The 27,964-nt window shown below is 33.3% G+C and overlaps 1 protein-coding gene across 9 annotated transcripts in view; it reads left to right on the top strand.

The window, feature by feature from the left end:
• Positions 1–27,964, top strand: part of LOC145252597 (uncharacterized) — a 103,772-nt gene that overhangs the window by 28,474 nt on the left and 47,334 nt on the right. For all 9 annotated transcript variants that reach the window (XM_080112285.1, XM_080112287.1, XM_080112291.1 and 6 more), the window contains 3 exons: positions 11,021–11,074; positions 13,614–13,692; positions 18,205–18,271. In XM_080112285.1, the coding sequence (XP_079968411.1) occupies positions 11,021–11,074; positions 13,614–13,692; positions 18,205–18,271 (200 nt within the window). The remainder of the gene's footprint in view (positions 1–11,020; positions 11,075–13,613; positions 13,693–18,204; positions 18,272–27,964) is intronic.

The following is a 27,964-nucleotide window of genomic DNA, read 5'->3' as shown; positions in this document are numbered from 1 at the left end:
AACTGTCTGTTTTTAATTGGTTGGTTGTGTTTGTTTTACAGCATATCAACCCTTTTCAGGTCATTTAATGCCAAATCCAGTAATTTTGAAGAAAAAGTTATTAATAGAATATTATGTTTTTTTTTTTCAACTCAGTTTCTATCTAACTCATAGTTGGGACCCTAACAGGTACTACCACTCCGGGTCAGAGTGGACCTGAGAGCAATGGCAATTAAGGGGTGGCTTCACACTCCCCAAAACTCGTAAGCTGGGGCCTCACCATCGGATATAGTTTAAGATCATATCCAGGACTGTTTGTTTTTTAGCTGTGATGACCTTGATATGAGGTGCAACAAAGAAAAAAAGTCAAACTGAGCACATAACTACACTTGTTCTCTGAAAAATGAGGTAAGATTATTTTCTGTTTTTATTTATTTTTATTTTAATATCTCCGTTACTTTGGGTATTTATTGATTCAAGCAAGTGCAAGTTTTGAAAGTCCTCAAAAATAAATCATGTTACTTTAATTGAAGCTTCCTCCTTATTGTGTTCCTTTACTTTATCTGTAACATATGTAAATAAAAATATTTATTTCTAAAAAACAGATAGTATTATTTATTAAATTTTTAAAAAATATTTTGCTTTTAATATTGGTTATTTCTATACAAATCAGTTTACAGAATATCTGTAAACTAATTCTTACAGAAATGATTAATGCTTAAAGTAATTTTTAATATAATAAATAAGAATATCTGTAAACTGATTTTAAAAAGATGATAGATGCTTATTTTCTTTTTAAATGTATTTAAAGTAAAATAAATTTCTGTAAATAAAGGTATTTTTAACAAAAAATGCAAATGAATGTATTTTTTACAAAAAAATGCAAATAAACATTGTTTTTACAAAAAATGCAAATAAACATTTTTACAAAAAAATGCAAATAAATATATTTTTACATAAAAATGCAAATAAATATATTTTTTACAAAAAAATGCAAATAAACATTTTTCCAAAAATATGCAAATAAATATACTTTTACATAAAAATTGCAAATAAATATATTTTTTACAAAAATTGCAAATAAACATATTTTTTACAAAAAATGCAAATGAATATATATTTACAAAAAATGCAAATAAATATATTTTTTACAAAAAATGCAAATGAACATACATTTTTACAACAAATGCAATTAAATATATATTTAGAAAACTGCAAATAAATATATTTTTTACAAAAATTGCAAATAAATATATTTTGTTAAAAAAAAGATGCAAATAAATATGGTTTTAACAAAAAATGCAAATAAATATATTTTTTACAAAAATTGCAAATAAATATATTTTTTTTACAAAAAAATGCAAATAATATATTTTAACAAAAAATGCAAATACATATATTTTTTAGAAAAAATGCAAATAAACATACTTTTTCACAAAAAAAAATGCAATAAAATATATTTTTTACAAAAATTGCAAATAATTTTTTTTTTTACAAAAAAATGCAAATAAATATATTTTTAACAAAATAATGCAAATAAATATATTTTTTACAAAAAATGCAAATGAACATACTTTTTTACAAAAAAATGCAAATAAATATATATTTAGAAAAATGCAAATAAATATATTTTTTACAAAAATTGCAAATAAATATATTTTTTACAAAAATTGCAAATAAATATATTATTTTACAAAAATTGCAAATGAATATATTTTTTTACAAAAAATGCAAATAAATATATTTTTTATAAAAATTGCAAATAAATATTTTTTTTTACCAAAAAATTCAAAAAAATATATATTTAGAAAAATGCAAATAAATATATTTTTTACAAAAAATGCAAAAAAATATATATTTTTACAAAAAAATACAAATAAATATATTTTTACAAAAATTGCAAATAAATATATTTTTTTACAAAAAAATGCAAATAAATATATATTTAGAAAAAATGCGAATAAATATATTTTTTTACAAAAATTGCAAATAAATATATTTTTTACAAAAATGCAAATAGATATATTTTTTTACAAAAATTGCAAATAAATATATTTTTTTACAAAAAATGCAAATAAATATATTTTTTATAAAAATTGCAAATAAATATTTTTTTTACCAAAAAATTCAAAAAAATATATATTTAGAAAAATGCAAATAAATGTATTTTTTACAAAAAATGCAAAAAAATATATATTTTTACAAAAAAATACAAATAAATATATTTTTACAAAAATTGCAAATAAATATATTTTTTTACAAAAATATGCAAATAAATATATTTTTTACAAAAATTGCAAATAAATATATTTTTTACAAAAAGATGCAAATAAATATGGTTTTAACAAAATATGCAAATAAATATATATTAAAAAAAATGCAAATAAACAGATTTTTTTATAAGAAAAATCGGGTTTGTATTACTGTACACATAGATTCAAAAAAGTTGTCAAAAAACAAATATATAACAAGTAAATGTTATCAAAGGCAAGATAAGTTACTTTTCTACCAAACTGGATATATTTTTCGTGTTTTTATTCAATGTAACATGTTTATTCAGCTCGAAAAACATGCAGTGTTTACCGATGTATTGGAAAATTCAAAATGGCGCCCGACGGTCTCTTTAACACAGTATGTTTGGGAAAAGATGTTATAAATAATAAACTAGACAAAATACTATTAAAAACAACCGAATATATGTCAACTTATGTCATGGTAACATATATTGAGCGAATTTCTAACAGTATTTTGTCTAGTTTATTATTTATAATACCTTTTCCCAAACTTACCTTCTCCAAGAGAGAGTCGGGCGTCATTTTGAATTTTCCAATACATCGGTAAACACTGCATGTTTTTCGAGCTGAATAAACATGTTACACTGAATAAAAACACAAAAAATATATCCAGTTAGGTAGAAAAGTAACTTATCTTGCCTTTGATAACATTTATTTGTTGTATATTTGTTTTTTGACAACTTTTTCGAATCTATGTGTACAGTAATACAAACCCGGAAAAATCAGTTTTCAGATATTCTTATTTATAATAATCTAAAAAGAATATTTTTTTCAGTAAAAATTAGTTTACAAATACTCTTATGTTTTGATCTACATTTTTGGTAGAATCTTCAAATTAAGTAACACTAATGAGTCTTAAAATCGGAAGCTGTTTGGATCGGTAAATATGCAAAACTGGCAAAAGTTTTAATAAGAAAATCATTCCCATTTTAAGTTAAATGAATTTCCATTTAAATAAATATAAAAATCAATTCTATCATTTCTTTTACATATGAAATAATCTTGTGATAATTGTGGTCTTGAAAATTTTTTAAATTTGGTATTTCAGGTTCTACTGAAAGAGAGAGAATATTTGGAAACCAGAGAGTGAATAAAGAACTCAAAGGCATTCTACAGCTTGGACCAATAGAAAAAGTTGCCACAGAAAAAAAAAAGTGTAGAAAGGCAGCAAAAAGATTGAAAAGATAAAAGGAATTTGGTTCATCATGTAATGATGTATCAACATCTCATGATGCGGATGCTGGTTTTCCCACTTTCAGTTATCTACTACTTTTGGTAGGTATGTAGGAAGGATTGAACCTGAAGCCTTGACGTGCAGTTGGAAAATAATAAAGTGTGAAAAAAAACGTGCGACATTTAACGGAAACATGTTTGAATTTATTTAAGTAAGATTAAGAATTGGTAGATGCCCATCTCATCTGCATTTTACAGGCACCAACGCAGCATTGCTAGAGACAGCCATCTCTCAGACAAAAAATATAAAAAAATTGGAAACAATCGTTCATTATTTTGTGTAGAAATATCATTTTGTTTGAAGGGGGTGTCAGATAAAAACCTTGTTTTCAATGCAATTTGCAAGCCACACTTACGCAAGTCGTCAATATATTATTTTGTTTTAAATAGCTAAATTTGTGACGTTATAGCATCTGTGTTTTCATAGGTCCACCAATAAAGGCATTCGGTTGCTAATTTCAGTTAAGCAAGTTTGCGCCCAGCACACGTCATTTTTTTCTTTTTTGTTTACAATATTTAGCTTTCAGTTTCGCTTCTGACTGATGGCATCTAAGTCCCGTTTTTCTTCTTTTGTTTTTATTACCAGGCAACACAATCTGCCCTTGTTTTTATAATCTTTTTTTTACGACCAGGCAACATCGAGCGCCCTTTGCCCTGCTAGCCATTTATAAGTGTTTAATAGATAGAACAAAGGCAAGGATAAAAGCAAGTACTCTTCAAACTCATGATGAAACAGTAGAAACCAGAAAGCCAATAAAAAACTCCAGGGTAATTTTATGGACATGCACTTGTGTGCATTCACTGTACCAGCCACGAGCATGCCATTTGGCATACTGGTCTAAAGTTGTGTTCCGATCTACTCAATTCTACAACAAAGGTATTTTCGCTCTGAACAAAAATCATAATTCTAACTTATAAATAAATAATAAATGTTTACTTTCTTTTGGAAATTACAAATAGTACTCTTTTTTATTTTCTTAAGTCAAATAGCAGACTTGTAAAATAAATATATAAGGCTTATTAACACAGTTCTTTACTGAGAGTTTTGTGGACGCAACCTGCCCAGAGAAGCACATTGGTCCAACTGCTCTCTAGATCTCAGAAAAACCAACTGCCTGAAAAATTGATAAGTTCCATAACCAGCAACTCTATATTTTCAATAAGATTAAAGGTATTGCAGCAGTTAAATAAGATCTCTCTCTCTCTCTCTTTTTTTTTTTGCACTTCATAGAGTGATATGTCAGATGATTAGAACACTAGGCACATGTGCACCCAAACTATTTTGCACTCAATTATGAATAATTCTGTTCAAGACATTTCCGAGCCAAGTCCTATACCGTATATTTCAGCATATAAGGCGACCGTCAGATAAGACGAGGTACAAAATTGGAGCAAATTTTCATAAATTTCTCATATATCGGTTGTATAAGACGACTGCTAAATCACGAAACCATGTTTGTTTAGCCTACGCTAGAGATATCTTATGAAACGTTGGTTTTTAAAGATGATTTTTTTACTTTAAGGCCCATCTTATATGCCGAAATATACGGTATCTTTTTCTTTTTACCTCTTGCAATGGCTTTGCAAGACAGGATGGAATTCATGGACATCATTCCATTTTTATAGTACACTAGCAGGGTGACCCGACATTGCCCGGGATTGAAGGATGATCAACAAATGTTTCACACTCCCATATTTTTATTGCCATCAAAATCGGTGAAATAGTCCATTTTTCAATCAAATCAATTGATTGCCTGCTCTAATTGGGGACCCATCATGATGTATCTGGAGAAAGCTTCACATGCCTCTCGCGGTGACTTAGTTCACAATATATTGTAGTCTACATTGCACTGTAGAGAACCTACTGTTGATCTTATAAAATTATTTATATATAATGGCTTGAATTAATATTTTAAAATGCAAACTATTTTGCGCTCAATTATGAATAATACTGTTCAAGACATCTTTGAGACAAGTCATCTTGCAATGGCTTTGCAAGACATCATTCCATTTTTATAGTATATATACATTGGCTGGCTCAACTTGTCTTGTTTCCATAACTGTCCACGTGTTCATAGCGCAATGGATTAATTGACAACGCCGTTATCTTAAGATTGCAGGTTCAATCCCAGTTATCAGATACTTTTTGGGTTCTGGATATGACCTTAAATTATATCCGATGGTGAGGCCCCAGCTTGCGGGCTTTGGGGAGTGTGGAGCCACCCTTTAATTACCATTGCTCCCTAGTTCACTCTGACCCCGGAGTGGTAGTACCGTTTAGGGTCCTAACTATGGGTTAAATAGAAACGGATTTGAAAAAAAACAAAACAAATATATTCTATTAAAAACTTTTCAGAATCACTGGATTCAGCATTAAATAACCTGAAAAGGGTTGATATGCCGTAAAACAAACAAAAAATGTTTCCATAACTCCTTCTGGATCATGTTATGTGATGATTGTAATATTCATTGTTTGCACATAATGATATTTTGCTCTACATTAACCCTTTGATTTATTTTATTATATTTAAAAAAAAATATTTTACTTTCAGTATTAATTATTTTGTAAATATTTTCTGTAAAGAAACATATATAAAAAAATCATGCAACTTTGTGTGTCTTTGAAAAAATGCATTTCAGAGAAAAATATTATTACGTATTCATGTGTCATGCTGAAATTAGTATAAATTCTAAAAATTATGAAAAATGGTCGAGTAGAAAAATAAGCTGAAACAGAATTCTTCAAAGTTGCTATTTTTCACTGTAAATTAACCCTTTAGAACAATGGTTCTCAACCGGGGTTCATGTGGATCCCCATGGTACATGTAACATTAATATCGGTTCAGTCTTCCTTCAAGATAAACTGTTGATATATGTTTACATTACTGAAAAATAAAATAAGCTATAAGGGTTCACCAAAATACATTAAAAAGAAAAGAAAGTCATTAAAAAAAATTGAGAACCATTGCTTTAGAAAATCAAAATCAGGGGAGGTAACTGCAGTCAACTGTTTAAGTTGCTTTGTGCAGAATCTGATGTGTGTGTGGGGAGGTGCAGTTTATATACCGGTTGTATAGCTGGATCTCCTCTTTGTAAGCTGCATATATGAAGCGGTTACATGAATAGGCTGCGTGTTCGATAAGCTGGATAGTTGGAGGTCGTCATTACTAGGACAGTGTAATAAAGAAAACAATCAACATAAGTGCACGTGTTATGAGTACATTTAAGATATTGAAATGAAGCACGCTGAAACGGATCATATATTTACATATGTACAAGGAATATTTATTTACACAGAAAGGTTACGAACGTTACAGCGTGTTCGTGTGTTTATAAACCAGCATGCATGTAGATAAACGTTCGTTGTATGTATGCGTGCGTGAATGTACGTGAGAATTCGTTGAAGTATACGTTGGAAGTCCATTGTGTGTGTAAGGTGTAAGAGTTTGTTTGTACAAAACCTATCTTGAGAAAAGATAAATGCCGTCGAGGCATGGATGTAATTTGCGTGCCATTTACATATGAGGTTTGAATTGAAGGCAAACACGTGTTGTCAGCTCCATGTCTCGGGTGGAAAGAGAAAGAAGAGAGAAAGAAAACGAAAGAGGAAATCGGAGAGCACCACCTATCGGGCAAAGTGGAGGTTACCACAGGGGCGATAACTGATGTGTTGGTTAAAACGTGTATGCATGGATGTATGTGGGGTTTGCTTAAATGCATGTTAGATTAAAAAGGCATGTTCCTATAGATAGCACTATATTTCAAGTCAGCCATCTTGCTTTTTATTAATATACTACACACCTTTTTTCCAAAAATTAGCTCTAGTACATATTCTACTGAACAATTTTTCGTAATGTTTGGAATTTATACTAATTTCGACATGACACATAAGTACGTAATAATGTTTTTCCTTTGGAATGCCTTTGTTCAAAATACACAATTGGATTGGACGACACACTATAGTAAAGTTGTGCCCCCAAAATTCTGTAAATAAACATATTTTTTATAAATGCACTTCATTACAAGGTAGAGTTTATATTTTGGTTGAATTTGTCACTATGTTTATTCATGTATAGCTTAGCGTCATATTGTGATACTCATTATTCCGGACTTTACACGCAAGGATGTTTTGCTTTTGATGACAGATGTTAATCAATAAAGTGAGCTGTTCCATTACCTGTGGGTTTCTGTTTACCATTGACCATCTTGTTCCTCCCGGTGTTCCCTTTTCCAATCCCCTAGGTAATAATTGTCTAGAGCAGGTTATTGCACTTTCATTAAACTTTAACTGTACATGACAGTAATGAAACATTAGTTTTATTTTCATCCATTAGGTAATAATTGTCTAGGGCAGGTTATTGCACTTTGATTAAACTTTAACTGTACATGACAGTAATGAAACATTAGTTTTATTTTCATCCATTAGGTAATAATTGTCTAGGGAAGGTTATTGCACTTTCATTAAACTTTAACTGTACATTACAGTAATGAAACATTAGTTTTATTTTCATCCATTAGGTAATAATTGTCTAGGGAAGGTTATTGCACTTTGATTAAACTTTAACTGTACATGACAGTAATGAAACATTAGTTTTATTTTCATCCATTAGGTAATAATTGTCTAGGGAAGGTTATTGCACTTTGATTAAACTTTAACTGTACATGACAGTAATGAAACATTAGTTTTATTTTCATCCATTAGGTAATAATTGTCTAGGGAAGGTTATTGCACTTTGATTAAACTTTAACTGTACATGACAGTAATGAAACATTAGTTTTATTTTCATCCATTAGGTAATAATTGTCTAGGGAAGGTTATTGCACTTTGATTAAACTTTAACTGTACATTACAGTAATGAAACATTAGTTTTATTTTCTGGCTGTTGTTGCTTAACAAGAAAATCAGGATGAACAAAATAACTTAGTAGAGTTAGCTGTGTTTGGCTGCATCAGACTGAAATGGAATATTGTATAAGAAAAACGGTTACCATTATCTATAAACAACACCAACATGTTCACGACTAAATATGTGTCAACTTTTATTCAAGAAATGTTTGATAGGCTGGCTTTGATCAATAACAAAATGCTGTGTCCTGGAGTTCCATTTCTTGTGGTGAAATGATGAGAACATAACAACACATTCTATCCTGGAGAAGATCTAATCTGGAATCGTTTTTTTGGTGTCAAACTTTGTTGGTGCACATTGATTTCAAATCTGCACGGTTGCATCCTAACCCCCATGCAGTTATAAGTGTAGGTGTGAGTGCGTGTGCTCATAGCCAAACCATGACTCAATCTAATGCAAGATAGAAACAAAATAGGTTTCTCATGCAACTACTACAAAACTGTTGAATAAAGTTGATTTAAATTGTATAGAAGTTTGTCCTAACTAAAACCCGGTGACCTTTTTTCTTCTGATCAAGCAAGGTCAGTATACTAGAATGGATACAGATGCCGTGACCTTAATACAAAATGGCAATACAAGTTTCTCACCCTAACTTTACAAGCTCAAGAAACACCCATCTGAAATCCGACTCATTACACTAAAAAACTACTGTACACTTTTTTGGGCTTTGCTGCCTGAAAATGAGTTGTACTTGATTTTAAAATAAGATAAACTGACAATAATTGAAAAAGGAATAAAGGATATGAGTTCCAATCTATGATTCTCCCCTTGCCAAACTTTCACAGAAAAACACTCGTCTAGCTGAAACTACTATCGATAATTTCCCCCACTCTTTATCTCTTTATTTATCATAAACATGGATTCGATGAACAAAGCTTATTTCTTAGAACTGCCTGCCTGTGGAACGCTGTTCCGTTTGCCTGCTTTCAAGCTAACTACAGTATGATCGTCTTCAAGTCCAAAGTAAACAAGTTCTTGATGAGCCATCCCTTTAAGTAATCCAATTTACCAAATTTCTACTACTAACGATTACTACAATATTTTACCATTGATTACCCTCAATTAATACTTATCCTCGAGTGGCTTCTGGGTCTTAATAAATGGCGGCCCTTTGTAATATATATATATACTACTAACGATTACTACAATATTGTACCATTGACTCATTAACCCTTATTCTCGAATGGCCTCCAAGCAAATGGTGATTCTGTTATATTAAAAAAAAAGGACATTAGGTAAGTAAATACTTTTATTTATATAATATTGATTAAATTTCGATTTATTGCTGTTCTAATGTCATCATAAAAATTCAAGCAAATATAATTACATTTTTAGGTTAACTGAATTTTTATATATATTTTTTTCTTTCAGGTATGTGGAGAGAGATTTGGAAAAGAAGTATATAATAGCAATCAATTTTTAAGCCAAGCAAATTTACTTTTTTGCAAAGTCGAATTTGTAAACCTGCGTTTATCTAAAAGATTTCCCCAAAATGAGTCGTCTATACATGATACAAAATTCTATTGCATTATCAAAATCTTGAGAAATTAACCACTTCCAGCATAACATGCAAGCAGAAAATTGCAAAAATATTGTGTAAAAAAAAAAAAAAAAAAATGAAGCCTTCTTTTGTTTCTAAAGGATCTCGTAGTAGAGCAATTTCATATGGTATGTTAATCACGTATTGTGTAAAGGGCAATCAAACTAACCAGAGAAACTTCCTAATTAGTGTATGAGTTTACAGCTAGAAACAAGCAGAAAATTGCAAAAGTATTGTGTAAAATAATGAAACCTTACTTGGCCGCTAAAGGATCTCACAGTAGAGCAATTTCACTTATTTTTGAAAGAGCAATCATTCTAAGCAGAGAAACTTTCCAATCAGTGTATGACTTTGAAGATAATTGCAAAAGTGCTGTGCCATAAAATGAGCAATTTAGCATGATATTAATCACTAATTATTTGTTGTAGTGAATTTTTTTAAAAAAAAGTACAATTTGTAGAGAAAAGTTTGTGTTTAGTCTTCATTTTCAAATCTTCCCGAGAGGTTTTTCGAAAGATGTTCAAATTAATAAACTGATTTATAAATTAAATTATCACTTTGTTTGAGCTTAGTAATATAAATGTTTGTTTGTTTTTTTTAGTGTTGTTCTTTTTATTTATTTATTTTTTATTTTTTTTTGTTTTCTATCATAACAGAAAAAGATCAGCTTTTTGCTTTCAATCTTTTAAGGGTTGAGATGAAACGCTCTTTAGCCTTTATAAGCAATCATCTAAAGATAGTGTTTTACTGGCGATTTTGTTTGTACCAGGAAAGGAACGCTTTCTTGATCAGGTTCTCTGAATCTGGGAATGCATGAACGACGCAACAATTCAAGGCAAAGTTGTACTGAGCCATTGTATCCACTTCAGTGTAAATTTTTAACCCCCTTCTTTTTCTTACATGGAAAAGTTGTTTTATTTTTTTTGCCAACTTTATTGAATTGAATATTGAATTCCAGGAATATAAATTGTTTATATTTTTTCCTGCCTTTAAGAATATTTTTCTATGAATTATTAACATTGTTTTTCTGTATACGATAAAGTTAACATTTTGAATTTTCAAATTCAGATGCGTCTCCAAACGTTCGCTTCTATAGGAATGAAATTCCAGCGTATCCGAATCGTAAGTCTTGTTTTAACTTTTCTTTATTTTTATGAAATAACATTTATGATACAACTAGCAAGGCTAACTGGTGTTGCCCATCCCTATAATATAGAAGAGCGTGTCTAGTTTGCATATATTGCCATTGATAGCAGCTTGCACAGCATGAGTGGGTGATGTTTATACCAGTCGAGGATATGTGCAACAATGGCCTTGCTTCCGTAATGAATCAATTCTGGTGGTGCACTGGTTCCCCTTGATTGCAGCTGAAAAGAACCAGAAAGTATTAAGAATTTATCCCCATCAGACCTCTCCTGTGGGGCGCTTACAAAATGCAAAATTTAGGTCTCATCAATAATCATGTGCTAATCATACATTTGGTCTTAACATTTTGTTCAAAAAAGATATAATCAATTGCACTTAGAGGGGCGGTTATAATCTTAAAAAATCTCTCTGATGGAATGCCTGAGAAAGTGGGTGAATGCCTGGCATTCGGTAGGATGCCTCATTCCCAGCCTAAACAAAATGATAAGAAAATTTAAAAAAAAAAAAAAAACTCAAACGTCTGATTCCAATTTAAAAATCAATAAATTTGCTTTGACACTATTAAATATTTTCTGCTTCTTTTCTCTTTACCCTTATGATTTATGCTCAAAGCTATTTCTTATAATAGAAAATATATTTGAAAGCAATGACAATGCGATATTCAGTTGAAGAAACTGTTAAATAGAAACTCATACAAGAAGACATTGAAAAATTAAGTAATTATCAATTGAATATTTATTGACGTATTATATTGAATCAGTGATGGTATTGTATCATTTTATTTCCATTTTTATATTCCAAGGTATCACCTCCTTTTCAAAAAGAAGTCTCCATTCAACTCTGAGGTAAAAAATAAAAAATTATCAGAGTTGAATGGATATTCCTCTTTGAGAAGGAACTGATACCTTGAAATATAAAAATAGAAATAAAATCTAACACTGTACCATCATTGGCTTCTGTTTAATTGATAATTACTGAATTTTTCAATATTATAATTGCATCTATCTTTACAACCAAATATTGCATCATCATTGCTTTCAAATATATCTTTTTGCATTCTATGTACAATGCTCCATGCAAACTACAACACTCTTTTATTTATGTATTATTCTTTTTCATATCAAACAAGGCATATTTCCACTAAGACTGTGTCTAACAGTGCGCTGTGGGGAGTTGAGAAGCGAGATGTTTGTTCATATTACATTTAAACTTCTGCAGGTTAGTTCAGTCAGGGAAGCAGGAAACAGCGAGGGAATTCTAGCAGTCTGAAGGAAGAAACTATTAGATTAGAAGCTTTCTGGCATCTAGAGACCTCAACAGTGCATGGGGTGAGATTTTGCTACTTGTCGAGTTAGTCAGGGGTATGTACGTCCAGGGGGCATATATGTTATGAGTTTATCAGAATGCATTCTATTTAAGTACTTGTAAAACAGACACAGGGATGTGACATTACAGTGATGGGACAGAGGTTGAAGCTTGTTTGACAGCGCAAGGGATTAGTGGTAGATGCACCAGTCCAGATATGGCAACAATACTCCATGCATAGGCAAATTGTGGCGTTGTAAATATATAGGATGTTCTCTTGTGTAAGTAATTTTTCTAGCATAGCAGAGGGAGCCCACCTTCTTTATAGCAGGCTTGGCAATGTTCTCAATGTATTTGTTCCAATTTGTGTTGCCTGTGAATGTCAAGCTGAGGAGTTTAAAAGATGGGTTCTCAAGTAGAGTGCTATTTGTCATGCAATGTTAATTCTTATACGAGGGTTGTTCTAAAAGTAAAACCTATTTTTTTTACTCCAAAAGTTAAAGAGCTATGAAAACGAGAATAGTATCATTAAAATGGACGACCTTTTGTGCGTCAGAATTTATTTTTCTTACATAGTCACCACCTTTCTCAATGCACTTTTGCCAGAAATTCAATGACACACCTCTGCTTCTGGCACACACCCATGACAGAGGTTGCTTCCTTACGACCTCACACAGTCAATATCTGCAACAGAGAGAGGAAACTTTCAGGCTATGATGTTGGATATTTGGCAGGTGATCCCAGGAAGAGAGGCATTCGATGGGTTGCCCACACACACATATTGATTCCATGTGAGGAATGCAAGATTTCCACCATTGTCTAGTGGAATGCATAATTTGACCTAGAATATGTGAGAGGATATCAGTCAAAGAAAATATGAGGTAATAGACAATGGGGAATGCTAAACAATCCAGGTTAAAAGAATTTTTATATGAAGCAACACAAACAAAAATGTGAGGCAGTTGGTCTCAGAGCGAGTACAAGCTGATATATTCTTAACCGCCAAAACACCCTCCCCCCATATGCCTTCACTGATGTTAAACATTCGTCATATAACTGTAAATCCAAAACTGTTGTCGGTGTGAAATAAAGCAAAATATTTTTTATAGATCAGCTGTGTTGTGTTTTATACACTGTCAGTGTATATATTATATCGTAGACCAGTGACAAAAGTAGATTTAGCAATTGACTTTATTTTCCATTTTTACAGAAGAATCCATCGATGAAATATTGACACATTGGTATGGAAATTATGTAATACTAGAAGAAAACCATAATTTCATTCAGTGGTGAGTAAAATGCTGAGTCACATAACATATATTTACTTTCTTTTTGTTTTTTGTAAAATTCCGCAGTACTGTTCAAACAAAACTGCTCAAAATACAAATGGTTCAATAATAAATCTCTGGAAATACAGAAATATGCAGGTATGCATGACTCAAAGTCATTTTATGACTCCCTCAAAATAATATACGCATGAACATCTAACGTTTTACTAACAAAAAGTGATTTGTGACGTCATAATCCTCCCCCTTATGTTTGGTAGACATTATCTTTAAGATAACTCCACAGATTAAGATATGGAGGTTTTATATAAAACAAGTGAAGCATGCATGGTCCCACGTGAGTGCACAGTGAGCGAGGCATAAAAAAATGACTAGGTACAACATTGGCTGCCCCCCCCCCATTTAGCCCCAAAAGTCCCCAGGGGATGTCAAGTCCTGGTGAAAATGAACAAAAGGTGTAGTTTTAGGCCTTAACATATGTAAATTTGAGTTCTGTACCATGCAAAAAAAGAAATGACTAAATCCATCATTTGCTCATCCCCCCCCCCCACCATTTAGCCCCAAAAGTCCCCAAGGCCTTAACATATTCAAATTTGAGTTCAGCACCATGAAAAACTGCTAAATACACAGAAAATTTTGGACAAATATGGTAAAATAGTCCCAAAAATAGAGTGTTTTTATTAGCCCTAAAAGAGCCCCCGGAGCACACCCAAGAGTTATCGCGAAGTATTGACAAACAAAAGTATATAGAAATCAGTCAGTTACAAGTTTTCAGAAAGTTTTATAAAAATCCAAGGCATCAAATTTTTTTAATAAGCACAAAAGTGTCAATTTTAGACATTTTAGCCTGTAAGGCACCCCTGGGGGGGGGGGGGCAACCAGAGTTTTCCCGGAAAATAAGTTCTGTTACTGTTTTATTCATATGTTTAATGTTTGTGCCAAATTTTAAAAAATTCCAAATGTGTAGTTATTGAGAAAAGAGCGGACAGACGAACGGAAAAATGGACAAGGGTGAATTTACAGGTCCACCCTCCTTTTGTTGGGGGAATAAAAAAAAGTGTTTGCTTCTCTCTTTCCCTATAAAATAATTCTCTTCTTGTCCACCCCTACTATTCTAAAGAAAGGCCTGACTGATTGGTCAAGGAAATTCTTCTTAACCAATCAGCAAACACCTTATTTCTTGGACTGAATGCAAAAATTCCCTTACTTTCTCTCTTTTCTGAATATGAAGCGGTCCAGTCAACATATCCTCCTTAACTTGAATGCGACTATCTTTCTTCGAACATTCAGAAGGCCATCTGTTTCGTTATGGGCAGATAAATAAATGAATAAATAATTCAATAATTTTTTTTTTTATATTATTTTTTTTATTTATATTTATTTTTTTATTTACCTGATTTTTTTTTTTTAACTGTGGATGGTACTTATTCCAAAGGTCCTTTCGGGTAATAACCCATCATCAGTGGAGAAATAAATCCTCTCCCTTGGCTGTAAATTGTAAAGTGGCTGTTTTAATTTACAGCCAAGAGAGAGGACTTATTTCTCCACTGATGATAGGTTATACCTGAAAGGACCTTTGAAATAAATACTATAAATTCAGGTAGATAAATAAATAAATATAAATAAAAAAATAATATAAAAAAAATAAATATAAATAAAAAAAATAATATTAAAAAAAAAAATTATTGAATTATTTATCATTTATTTATTCATTTATTTATTTATCTGCTCATAACGACTGTACACTCCTGCATTGTAAGCCTTCAAAAATACCTTTCATTTGTTGAATTTTTTTCTTACAAATTTTCAAATACTAAAATATTTATCTTCTGGAAATTGGACAGTTTACTCTTTTGTTTTTGTTTTCCTTTTCTTTTTCTTTCCTTCCTCTTATATGCCATGGTGATGGTGGTGATAAGTCCTGGCATGACATAATATTTATCCGATGCAGGCCCCACAATATTATTAACTAATGGAACCCTGTAGAAAAATTAATGATGTTATCTATATTAATCTGTATCATTATATATATATTTATTTGTTTATTTATTTATTATCTATTTACTTTTTATTATTTATTTAATTATTTTTATTTATTTTGTATTTTGTATTTTTTTTTTCACTCATATTCATTTCTGACAAGACAAATTACCACTGAGATGTAAGAGACGATGCCTTCAGGGACATTCTTACTAGGGAGGTTAGCAATGAGACATCTGTTCACTTTAAACTTCAATTTTTACTTGTTAATACAGCAAGGGAAGCAGGATACAGGGAGTGTATTCCAAAGTCTATAACTTTGACGGAAGAAACTTTCAGAATTGATTTTCCAGAATCAGGTGACCTTTAATGTTAATGATAATATTCCTTTTGAAATAATAAATGTCTGTAAGAATTAATGTTATTCAAAAACAAAAAAGAAAGTGATTCTTTTTCTATAAAACTAATCACCATTGTTGACTAAATATTCTTTAAATAAATAAGACGGATTTGTCTTTTGATTATTTATTTAAAACTAGCAGACCGCCTAAAACCGGTCGTAAAATATGCATAAATACATTTTAATCAATATACTGACTACTGTACACTTATTAACCCTTATCCTCAAGTTGCCTCCGAGCCTTGATAAGTGGTGACTCCTTTGTATCGAAACCCAAACATGAAGACAGTGAGTGATACGATCTTTAAAAGATGTTTTCAAACTACTTATTCTTAACATAAATAATCTGTAATGTAAACTATTCACGCATGCACATTCATGAAACAGTTAACAAACAGATAAAAATCCAATGATCTCTTCACTCCAAATATCAATTTTCATCCTTTAGCAACTCTTTTTTCTAGATGAAAACGGATTTAAAAATTTTTTCCACATATCTGAATATCCTATATACCCAATTTCAAGTCTGTAGATCAAAAATTCATTGAGTATGTAGGTTGAGAAGTGTCCTCACACACACACATATATTCTCACTTTTATGGGTCATGGATTACAGCAATGAAAAAATTTTTAAATCATAAATTTTTTGTCTACTCAAGGCAAAAAAACAAATATCTTATCAATAAAACAAATGTCACTTTTATTTTAAAATTATACGGCTTTAGTTGACAGGATGATATAAATTTGATTTTGGAACAATTCATTTTTAAATAGGTAAAGTTGGAATTCGTATTATCTATATATTAATACGATAGCATGTGTGTTATTTTCTGTGTCATGCTTATATCCAGGCCATTTAATTGTTATGTACTTCCATTCTTTGTAATAAATAATTTTACAAAGAATTCTTCATAAGTTTTGGTTTCGGTTTCGATTATAGCTAATGACACTCCAATAATCTATTTTTTAAAAACAATTTTATCAATAATTCTTCATAAGTCTTGGTTTCAGTTTTAGCTGATGGCATTTTAGTAATTTATTTTTTTAATAAATAATTTTATCAAGAATTCTTCATAAGTTTAGGTTTCGGTTTAAATTATAGCTAAAGGAACTATGGTTACATGTATATATTTATAAGTTTGAGATTCGGTTTCAATTGAAGCTGATGAGCCCAAGCCATATAGATATATTTTTTATTTTTGAAATCGCAACTTTATAATATATAAAAATCGATAAAACATTAACTCTATAATAATATGTACGAAATCTCCAAGAATTAAAATATCGTATTTAAGCATATTTTACGACCGGGCTACGCCGGGCATCCCTGCTAGCTTAGATAAATACTTTTGCAGTTTTAACAAAAGAGCTACAATAATATTAGAGCATCTCCATTTACGCTGAACATCTACAGAATGCCAACATCAATATATTACATATGAATGAGTCTCCTGTGGAATTTCCATAGTTCCCGCTAGTTTTGATTATTTGGAGTGCTGTTCTATTCTTGAGTATTATTTTTACGTTTCAGTCAATATGACATCTGACCTTCTTGAGGTGTATCGTGTCAGACTCGTTAGTCCGCATGGACTTTTAAACGAAACCTTTTATTTAATCCATGTATACTCTTGTTCTATTACAATTGCGAAAATACGTAGGACTTTACCTGGTCATGGCTGACAGAATGAGACCACGCTACTCCCTGTGAATTAAATAAAGGGTTCCATTCAAAATTCTGTGCCAATTCCCAAGTTCAACAGAAAGATTCTCAAGTTTGACAAGACACACAAGAAGAGCAGAGCTTGCATCGACCGAAACATTATGAAAATGACACTCAAGATGAGAACAGTTGTCCAAATAATCCAAATAATATGAATTATCAATCCTCATCTCAAAAATTCAGAAATATAAAAATCGGAATTCTTTACCATAGCAAGATCAGATTTATCACCAATCATTTTTTCTGCTTGGCCAATCTCAATTTTTTATGTGGGTGAGAGGTGATAACGTACACATGAACATAAAATGGCATACCATATTATTATATAGACACCATCAGATCCTACTCGTAAAAAGTTGTGTTTGATCTTGAATTGGCTATTAAATTGTTTTTAAAATTTAAATTCTTTTTACAGGCTCTTTCCTAACCGACAACTTGGGGTAAATAAGTTTTCCAGTGTTCTTACTGATGAAGAAGCACAGGTGTGTATTTTTATTATTATTTTAGACACTCTTAAACACTAGATTCTACAGGGTCTTTATGTTAAATATTTAGGCCGTGTGTACCAAGAAATCATTTTGACATGGCAGTGCATCTCATTTCCTTCAGATGACAACTGCATCTTTGAGATTCACTGTTCTTGCACTGGCATTTTGTGAGTTTAAGGTAAACCTCTGGCAATGGTCTATTGCTCATCAGATGAGGAAGTATATTTCCAGTTGTGCCATCCTGGTGCCATACATTTCCAACCAGGGGAAATATGTCTGGCCGTGCGATCAGTGAAGAGAGCCAAATTGTACACTGATGATGTGCTCGCTGAATGTGAATCTTCAAGGAAGACAAAGTTGGTGGTAACTTCTTTGGATCTTTGGCACCCTTGAGGAACGTTTTAAAATGCACATCATTGATGTTTGTGTCATTTTCATTGTTGGAATATAGCCTGCAGATGAAGTTCTCCACATTAGAGTTTGTTCCAGTTGTGTGCCGCGCCCAACCCCACCCAGTAAGGTTGAATGTTTCTAGACTGTTGTTTTGCCAGAAAATTGGCTGACAGTATCACAGGCTGATATGGCGTCGGATCCAGAAAGGTTGTGGTGGAGAACTGGATCAAGGTCTACATTGTGTACAGCAACAAAGCTCTGTTGCTCCGCTATTCCTCTCTGGAACCAGGTCTCTCTGGTTAGATCACTGGCAAAATGAACAAGGAGAACAAGAACGTCTGTGTCTCTGGAACTAATGAACAGCCGCTCAAATCCAAGATCTGTCACACATTTACAATGTAAGAGCATTCTGGTATCAGCTTCGTTGTGGTTACACTTTGGGGAATTGATATCTGTTCCACGAGATGATTCTGCAGCCATCCTGTCATGGAAATCTTGTTTGTTCTCTGGGAGGTCAATAAACTGTCTCCAATTGACAGGTAGTGGCACATCCATCCCTGTTATCCACTTTGCAACATATTGTCCGGCTTTTTCCTGTCTGTGGAATCCGAGTGGTATCCTTGGTGGTATGTGCTTCATGCCAATCAAATACGACATTGACTCTGGAGCACGATTGACTGAAGTGACTGTAGACTAAGGTATGAAAACGGTCTGCAAGTTATCCAAAATTGTGGATAGGCTTGCCAATTGCTGGACAAGTGCTTGACCATCGACGATCACACAAATTTTCAGGTTTGTTATTAGCAGTTGTTTCTCTACAGTTGTGCTTTTCTGGAGAATGTTGCCCAAAGCTGCTTTGTTTTTGGATCATATTACTCCAGAGGTGTCTTCAAGTGAAAGTGGAACTGGCGAAAGTTCATAGCTGAGGATTTCCGTAAGGTCAACCTCACATCCAGCTTCCTTAGACACTGATTGAATGTGTTGTTTGCTATCTTAACCACAAAGTTTCCTTTCATGAACTCTTGGTGGATGTCAGAGTGTCTTGTTTCTAGGATCATGCAATCAGCAAGGTACACTGCTCTCCAGCGAGTGTAATTGACATGGTCATCTTGAGTAAACCAGGGTAACATTTTAGCAAAGGACGATTTCTGCAAGCTCCAGTTTCCAGTTCTCTTTGCATGCAGGGACTGCAGTAAGATGAAAACCATCTTGATGTACATCACTCAAGATCTGGAAGTCAGTGGTTGTGTCTCTTGGAAGTCCTCTAACAATTTTATGATTCTGTACTAAACAAGTGCATCCTCCAGTGCTTTGATGTTGCTGATCACATCTCGCTTGTTGTGTGCCTCCAAAGATTCTATGACAAGGACTGATAATGTTTGAAGGTCATTTTTGTCTACTTGGTGGTCATTTCCCAATTCAATGAATATTGGCCAGAGGATTTTTCAAACAGCTTCAAATGTGAGCTTGTGTGCTCGAATGGCTCTGTTGTACAATTTCGCCTGCATGTTGTTCTGAGCTGAAGACGTCATTACTGCATGTTACAGCACAGAAGAAATAATTTATAAAAGCGTTTAATTTGGGTAATATCACATCATATATACCTGAATTATTTGGACTACTCTTCTCATCTTGGATATTATTCTCACAGCGTCTCGGTCAATGTTCATTGAGTTGATGTGTACATAACATGTTTTTGACAGGACATAGCAAACACAAACAAAATGACGAAACGCAGTTCCGTGGGGTTTTACATCTGATCAATAGGAGAAACATAGCTTTGGATCTTGTTTGTCACACACAATTTCGCCTGCAAAGTAATCTCCAATGACATATATGAAGTTCTTGTCAATGTGGAAGTCGCAAAAATTTTGTTTTGCATTCATCACTGTTTACCCATTGTATTTCCTTCTACAGCTGTTGGTCCAAAGTGATGACAGTAGATTGACCAGGATTTATAATGCTAGAAATTCTCAAGCATTAACTGACCATAGCATGTTGTCTTCATGAAAGTGCAGAGGTCATGTTTATCTTGAGTTGGTTGAACCATGTCCACACAGGAACATCATCACTGTTCAATCCATGGATACAAGAAAGAAACCAAGCCATATCTTTATCAGAAGCTTTGTCACACACTTGGTCATCTGAATTAAACATCGTTTCATTTAATGTGGCTGTAAATTTTGGATCCTTGCGAAAAGATTAGCGAGTCAAGTTCTCAAGCTGATGAAGTTCCGGAAGGACCGTCAAGGACTTGGATTTTCCAAGAGGAAGGACGTTCTGCTGTTGATGATGAGGTAGTCCTGCCTGGTACACAATCACCTGTGTAGCATGAAATGTTCCCATGCCATCCAAAGTTTCTTCAATAATGTCGATATTGTCAGCAACGTATTGACAGAACTTGTTCAGTGACACATTTGAAGGAATAGGTGTGTTGTTGCTTTCTGCAAATTTTTGCAGATTGCGAACTCCAAGAGTTGTGTTCAGTCTATGAACCTGGTCATAGCTGGCACAGTGGCCAGCATGGTGAACAAGTTCAATCAGCAATTTTGATCAGGTTACCTGATTAATTGCCAGACTAAGTCTGACATGTTTTGGTGTAATATTTTACGTTTTCAGACTGCATAGACAAACTCTCTGGGACAAGTTTTTCAGCATTTTCTTTGCTGACTGATGTGCCAGGATGAGCTTTGATGTCATTTCTAATGTGTAACGCATAGTGGTGCAAAGTCAGCATCACGTCTGTCTCTGAGTGTGAGAATTGATTTGGCCTGAGATCATCTACAAATGTTGGTCTCCATTTCGTCAGATTTCTTTTTCAACATCTAAACAGCTATCTTCAGTGACTGTGTAGAAAACAACTGTGGTTGATGTGGATTGAGTTGTGGTACAAAGTCAATCTGGCCGGGAAGAAGTCAGTGCAGTTTCTCTTTGAGGCAGAATTTATTATCCTGGTATGGTCCCGCTTCAATGCCAAATTCACTGAGCAAGGAGGTCATCAAGCAATGTATAGATGTCATCTCAAGCAACTCCAGTAGATACTTCAGACATGACTTTGTCAAAGCAGATATCTCTTGGTGTTTGAGCTGTACTTGTATAGGTCTTGGATGCTTTTCTATTGAACTAGGCATAACACTGAAAATGGTACCTGGCATCTGCCACCGTAAGATCACTAACTTCTGCTAGACGACACCGCATAACATGGTCTGTTTGAGCCCTTTCAAGAATTTTGTCAAAAACCTCAAAAGTGACTACTAAATATGTTTCTTTGCTGCTTTTCTTTTGGCAGAAAATGCACAAGTCAGTGTTCATAGTGGAAGATTTACTGCATAATGATGGCCTCGGTGGTGGACTCTTGGGTGCACTGCTTGAGGCAAGTGTGCGTTCATACTTTATTCTGAGCTGTATTAGTTTTAAGGAACTTGTGAAGGTAGAATAACAGTCTTTGTGATTGATGACTTCAGTCTCTTTGGTGATTTCTTCAAAATCAATGGCTTGAATTCTTTCAATAATGTGGAAGTTTACAGCAACATTGTATTTCTTGCATTCTGCAGCAGCTTTGCCGGCCCTTTGAATTCCAACCTCTCCAAGTTTTTTTGTAGGTCTCTTTGGGTCTTTCTTCTGACAGAAGAGGCGCAGGGTCCAATCAGTACTTGTATCAGAAGACCTCTTAGAGTTTTGGCTGCTCACATGTTGCAGCTCAGCTCAGCTGAGCACATACTGTCAGAAAAAAAGAACAATTAGAAATTGTGCAAATTAGCACATTACCCTACCCTAAAGAGCATTAGCTGAACTAATCAGGTGTGTTCATGCTGCATGTAATGTCTGCCATGGTATTCCTACATTTGATATGATATTTTCCAGACACTTTATTTATTTACTATTTGATATATTTGGTTATTAAGAATAAATTTCTGATGCATAGATTAAGTACAAGTGAATAAAATAAAAGATTTTAACAAAAATCACTTTTCGCTTTTGGTGGCCATTTTTTTTTTGGGGGGGGGGGTATACAAACAATAATAATGCCTGAATCAATTGACATCCACCTGAAATATGTTTAGTAGCATTTTCATGTTTACTATCTAACATGGATTCCCACACCTGCCATGGTATTCCGACATTTTCCCAGACACTTTATTTATTTACCATTTGATATATTTGATTATCACGAATAAATTTCTGATGCATAGATGAAGTACAAGTGAATAAAATAAAAGATTTTAACAAAAGTCACTTTTCACTTTTAGTGGCCATTTGGGGGGGGATACAAACAATAATAAGGCCTGTATCAATGGGCATCCACCTGAAATATGTTTAGTAGCAAGCATGTTAACAATCTAACATGGATGCCCACACCTAACATTCCATATTGCCTACCGTGAATTTTAAAAATTTTGCCCCCAGTCTAAATGGAGACTTGTTGAAGTTTCAAAGGTTTTCTTTAGAGAAAGGCTGTTTCATGGGAGGAGAGGTCAATATCTAATTATAATTACTTCTCAACTTGTTTTCTAATTTAGTATTAAGATGGTGACATACAGACAAAGTTCCAAGGTAAGATCCACTTAGATTCTCTCTTCATTGTCAGATACCTATTGCCTCTATCACTTTCCTGATCTGATTGACAAGTAACTGTTCTGTCCCCCAACACGACATCATTTCTATGTCATATTATATCCATTTCTAGCGCGTTTTGTCTAGGGAATTGACCCGTGACCTCCTCTCCATCCTCCTCTGCTTCAATCATGCCAGCTGCAGCTAGGTCTATTTTTGTTTGCTGTAGCCCTCACCGAAAATTTATACTAGTTAACATAATTTCTATTTGCTAGCGTAGTGTCCCAATACATCACATTCTGACACAAAGTGTAGTACCTGTCAGGGTTCCATTTATGATTTAAAAAAAAAATTTTTTTTTTTTCTTTATTTGGGAGTTACCACTTATGAAGGTCTGAAGGCTACTCAAGGATAAAAGTTAATGAATGTAAGTTGGTAATGTAGTAATCATTAATGGTGTAAATTTGGTAGAATTTGATTATTTATGGGGATGGCTAAATAAGAAGTTGTTTACATTGGATTTGAATGCTACCATGTTGTATTCAATTGGGAAGCAAACCAGCAGAACAATGTTCCACAGCAGGCAGTTTTGGGAAAGAAGCTTGGTTCATGGAATCTATGTTTAGATTTAGACACAGTTAGAGAGTGGGAGAAATTGTATATAGTGGTTATAGCGAGTCATGTGTTTTGAGAAATTTTGGTAAGGAGGAACTAGAGATGGGAGTTCAGTCGAGCAGTTGCCATGAAAATAATGATAGAGCATAGATGGGCTCGCAAGATCTCTTCTGTGGGAAAGATGTTGCAGGGAAGATAAAAGGGCATCACTTACTAGGTTTCGAAGCCAGTTTTGAACTCTGTCGAGGCAGGATGGGGTGCTGAGCAGCTCCTGGCCAGATGTGGCAAAAGCATTCCATTTTAGGTTATACCTGGCTCTTATATAGATAGAGGAGTACAATGGCAGTGAGATACCTACTGGAGCGGTAAAGTGATCCAACCATTTTTCCAATGATCTTGGCAACAGATTTGATGTTTGTGTTCCATTTCAGATCAGGAGTGAAGGTCAGTCCGAGAAGCTTGTCAAGAGTTAAATAGATTCAATCTTTGGTATGATATGAAACCATTTCCTGCACTGAGCTTCCAGTTTGGGACTTTTGAAGTAAATAATTAACTAAGGAAACATTAGTCTCTCTTTCTCTGCTGGGTGAATTCTTTCTGAATAAAACTGTGAAGACACTCTCAGCAAATGTCTCCTTGTGTCCTCGTTCTTCATGAAAAGAAGCTTATTTCTACAGCAACCACTAGACAAATCAGCGACAAAAAAAAAAACTCTGACTATAACAAAAATGGAATAAAGAGACCACATATAAACACTTCACACATATTGCCATTGAAAATGTTATATGACATGAAATTGTATTCAGAAGGAAGGTTCTACTTTATGAGTTTTTGGAGAGTATATAATCACCTCCATCGTTTTTATTGATCTCAGGTTTATTCTGATTCAGAATCGTTATAGCTGTCAGAGTTACATCTGTGGATTAAATTGTATCTGTTCTTGGTCTGACAAGAAAATTCTTCAGCTAAGGGCAAAGTATATATCTGTTCTTATCTTATCTATCCTCAATCACTGAAAGGAAAATCCTTCTGAACTGAGGTAATTTTAATTTTTGTCTCAATCCAAAGTAATCTTTTATGGCTCAAAGCTGAATTTTATGATCAGCTCCCAACTTGGGAATGTAGATTCATTCTGATCCAGAGTGGTCGTACTTTGCAGGATCCTAACAGGAATTAGAATCTGTCCTTGATAAAACATAAAACTACATTTGGTATTTTGGGGTGTTTTGTAGCATATACGAGCATTTTTTAGTTACCATTAGAGTTGGGGCAATTAATCGGAATCAAAAACAGAAATCTAAAAATTCAGAATTTTTGGAATAGGTATCGAAATTTGAAAAATTTGAGTGTGCAGTTACTCCTCTTTTTCTTCAGCAGTTTCCCACTTTTATTATGCAGTTCTTGGTATTATTGTTGTATTCTGCAAGATTTTTAAAGCTGCACTGGTTGGGCAGTAGAGGGAAGACAAAGTAGAGTTGCATTTTCGGTGTTGTCGAAGTTGGTGGCCTTCTTTTATATATTTATAATTATGTCACGCCATCCATAGTTATGTCCCTTGTCTCCAGTGGATATTCAATATGGCATGTGAGATGCACTAAGTGAACTAACATTGGTATCAGAGCATATTCTTTCATGTGACAGATATTATATCTGTTCAACTTACATTAAAACACAATTGAAAAAAAGATGGCATCATTTATGAAACAGCCACTTATTTTGCAGAATGGAGAAATGTACACCGAGTCGAAGCAAGACATAAGTGTATGGTCTATCTTCATTGATTTACATAAGGAAAAACAGGATCCAGCAATATTTTTGTCATTGCTATAAAACATACGAGAATGTGTTCGGCACTTAGACATCACAGATATCAGCTGAACTGACAGATTAAAAATAATTACAGAGAAGTTGGACAAATTATATTTAAGAGACGAAAACACAATGGCATACATGTCATTCAAGAAATTTTACTCTTACAAAAGAGCCGCTGGAATAAGCGTAAACGACTTTTTGGTGCGTTATGAATTCTTGTACCAGAAATTACGTAAATATGGAATTTCTCTGCTAGAGGGAGTTCAAGCATTTTTTTGTTTTAAATGCAGCGAATGTATTGGGAGATAATGAAAAATTAGTGAGGACAACAGATGGAAGTTTACAGCAATGAAGGAAACTTAAAAAGAATATGTTTTCTGATATTTCTTTATGGGAATGCAAAACAGTTCCTGCTATCAAGGAAGAAATTGAAACTGTAAATTTTAATCGGAATGGAAGTGTAGTAGACCAACTTGCAACAGCAGCAGGAGTTAATACTCGTGGCTCGATTTGAAATTAATTTTCTCCCTGGCGTGTCCAATCACAAGCCAGCTCTCAATCATGTGACCGAGTATATAAAAGGCAAAATCACAAACCCTCTTCCTCTTTCTTCCTGGCTCAGCAGTCTATTTTGTACTTTGTTTTTGAATATAGAATTAAACTCTATTTCGTTGTCTTTTATTCTATAGAAGTAAAAGGGAACAAAAATTCTATCAAGGAAACAAAACAGATCCAATGGACAGACAAGGTAGGACAATGTGTTCTTTCAAATATGGTTCTCTTAGGCATTTTGCCAGAGACTGTACTGGTTTTAGTTCTAGAAACATTAACACTGTTGAGGATTCAAACTATGTACACGTCTCATTAATTCTGAGTCCTATTATGAAACATTCATAAATGATTCTGATATAAAAATGTTCAATCTTGTAAAAGAGACACTGGGTATGGCAGTGTTAGATTCTGCCTGTTCTAGAACTGTTACTGGAAAACTTTGGTTTAATGTATTTCTTGGTACATTAAGTGACTGAGATAAACGGTTAGTAAAGACTTTTAAATCAAATGGGACATTTTGTTTTGGTGATGAAGAGGAGGCAAAGGCAATTGAAGCAGTTAAATTTCCGGTAACTATAAGAGGCGTAAAAGGTGTCAGAGCATACATAGAAGCTGACATTGTCAAAAATGATCTACCCTTGTTACTAAGTCATAAATCAATGAAAACTATTGGCACGATACTAGATTTTAAAAGTGACAGCTGTAAGATTTTATGCAGATATATAAAATTGCAAAAAACAAATTCTGGATGTTATAGTCTTCCATTGACAAATATGTTTTTGCAGGCTGAAAAGTCACCAAACTTTGTGTTACCTTGTAAAGCTTTAAAAAATTGCTCTGGAACGGAGAAAAGAACAAAGGCTGAGAAATTACATAAACATTTTGCTCATGCATCAAAAGAGAAATTGGTATCATTGGTGAGAGGCAGCAAGGCCTTTCATGATAAGGAGTTTCTGGTTCTTATTAAGGACTAGTCTGGGTGCCTGGCGTTGCCGGGGTCTTTTTAGGTGTGTGTTGAGCAAAAAAAAAGTTGGGGTGTGTATAAAGATGTTGGTTGAGCAAAAAAAAAAAAAGGAAAATTGCAAGTGCAAAAAAAAAAAAAGTGGTAGTAGGCAGGCAAGCTGAAACCCATACTGCAGAGGAGGAAAAGACAGTGAAAAAAAATCGTGACGCATTAGCTGTTGCGCCCATCACCATACCAGAAGTGATGTAGGTTTAAATTAAGGCTAGACAATCGAAAAAAGCCAATGACTTTTTTAAATATCAGCAAAAAAAGTGCCCAGTTGAGGATGAAGGAATTAATGTTTTTGTCCAATTTTTCGATATTTGTCGTCCGAAGGGTCGAGCTTCAAAATGATACTGATCTTATGAAAATCTCTCGCCTGTGTTGAAAGTTTTTACAAGACATGCATACATACATACATACATTTAAACAGACAGGTGAGATTTATATTGTAGATGCCTGTGATTTGTGTTCAGTTTGTTTAAGGCTTAGAAGACTTCCTCTTTATCCGGTGATGGGATTAACTCTTGGAAACCAGTTTAATGACCAGTTTACACTGTATGTATGTGGCCAGAGTAAAGGAAAAGTTGATAAAGGAATAAATCCAAATTGAATAGATTAGGGGATAGGAAGAGGTCGGAAACTGTTTGACAAAGATGGGAGTCTCTACTGAAATTCTAAAAGACGTGTTGTGTTAATAACCCATTTTCTTTGTTTGTTTGTTTGTTTTTTTCCTTTTTGTTGGAACTTTGGCTTAC

Source organism: Euprymna scolopes, chromosome 29 (genome assembly GCF_053919585.1).
Source record: "Euprymna scolopes isolate OS-2025 chromosome 29, ASM5391958v1, whole genome shotgun sequence".
Taxonomy (NCBI): domain Eukaryota; kingdom Metazoa; phylum Mollusca; class Cephalopoda; order Sepiida; family Sepiolidae; genus Euprymna; species Euprymna scolopes.
Note: the sequence above shows the minus strand (reverse complement) of the source record. Positions and strands in the feature narration are given on the sequence as shown.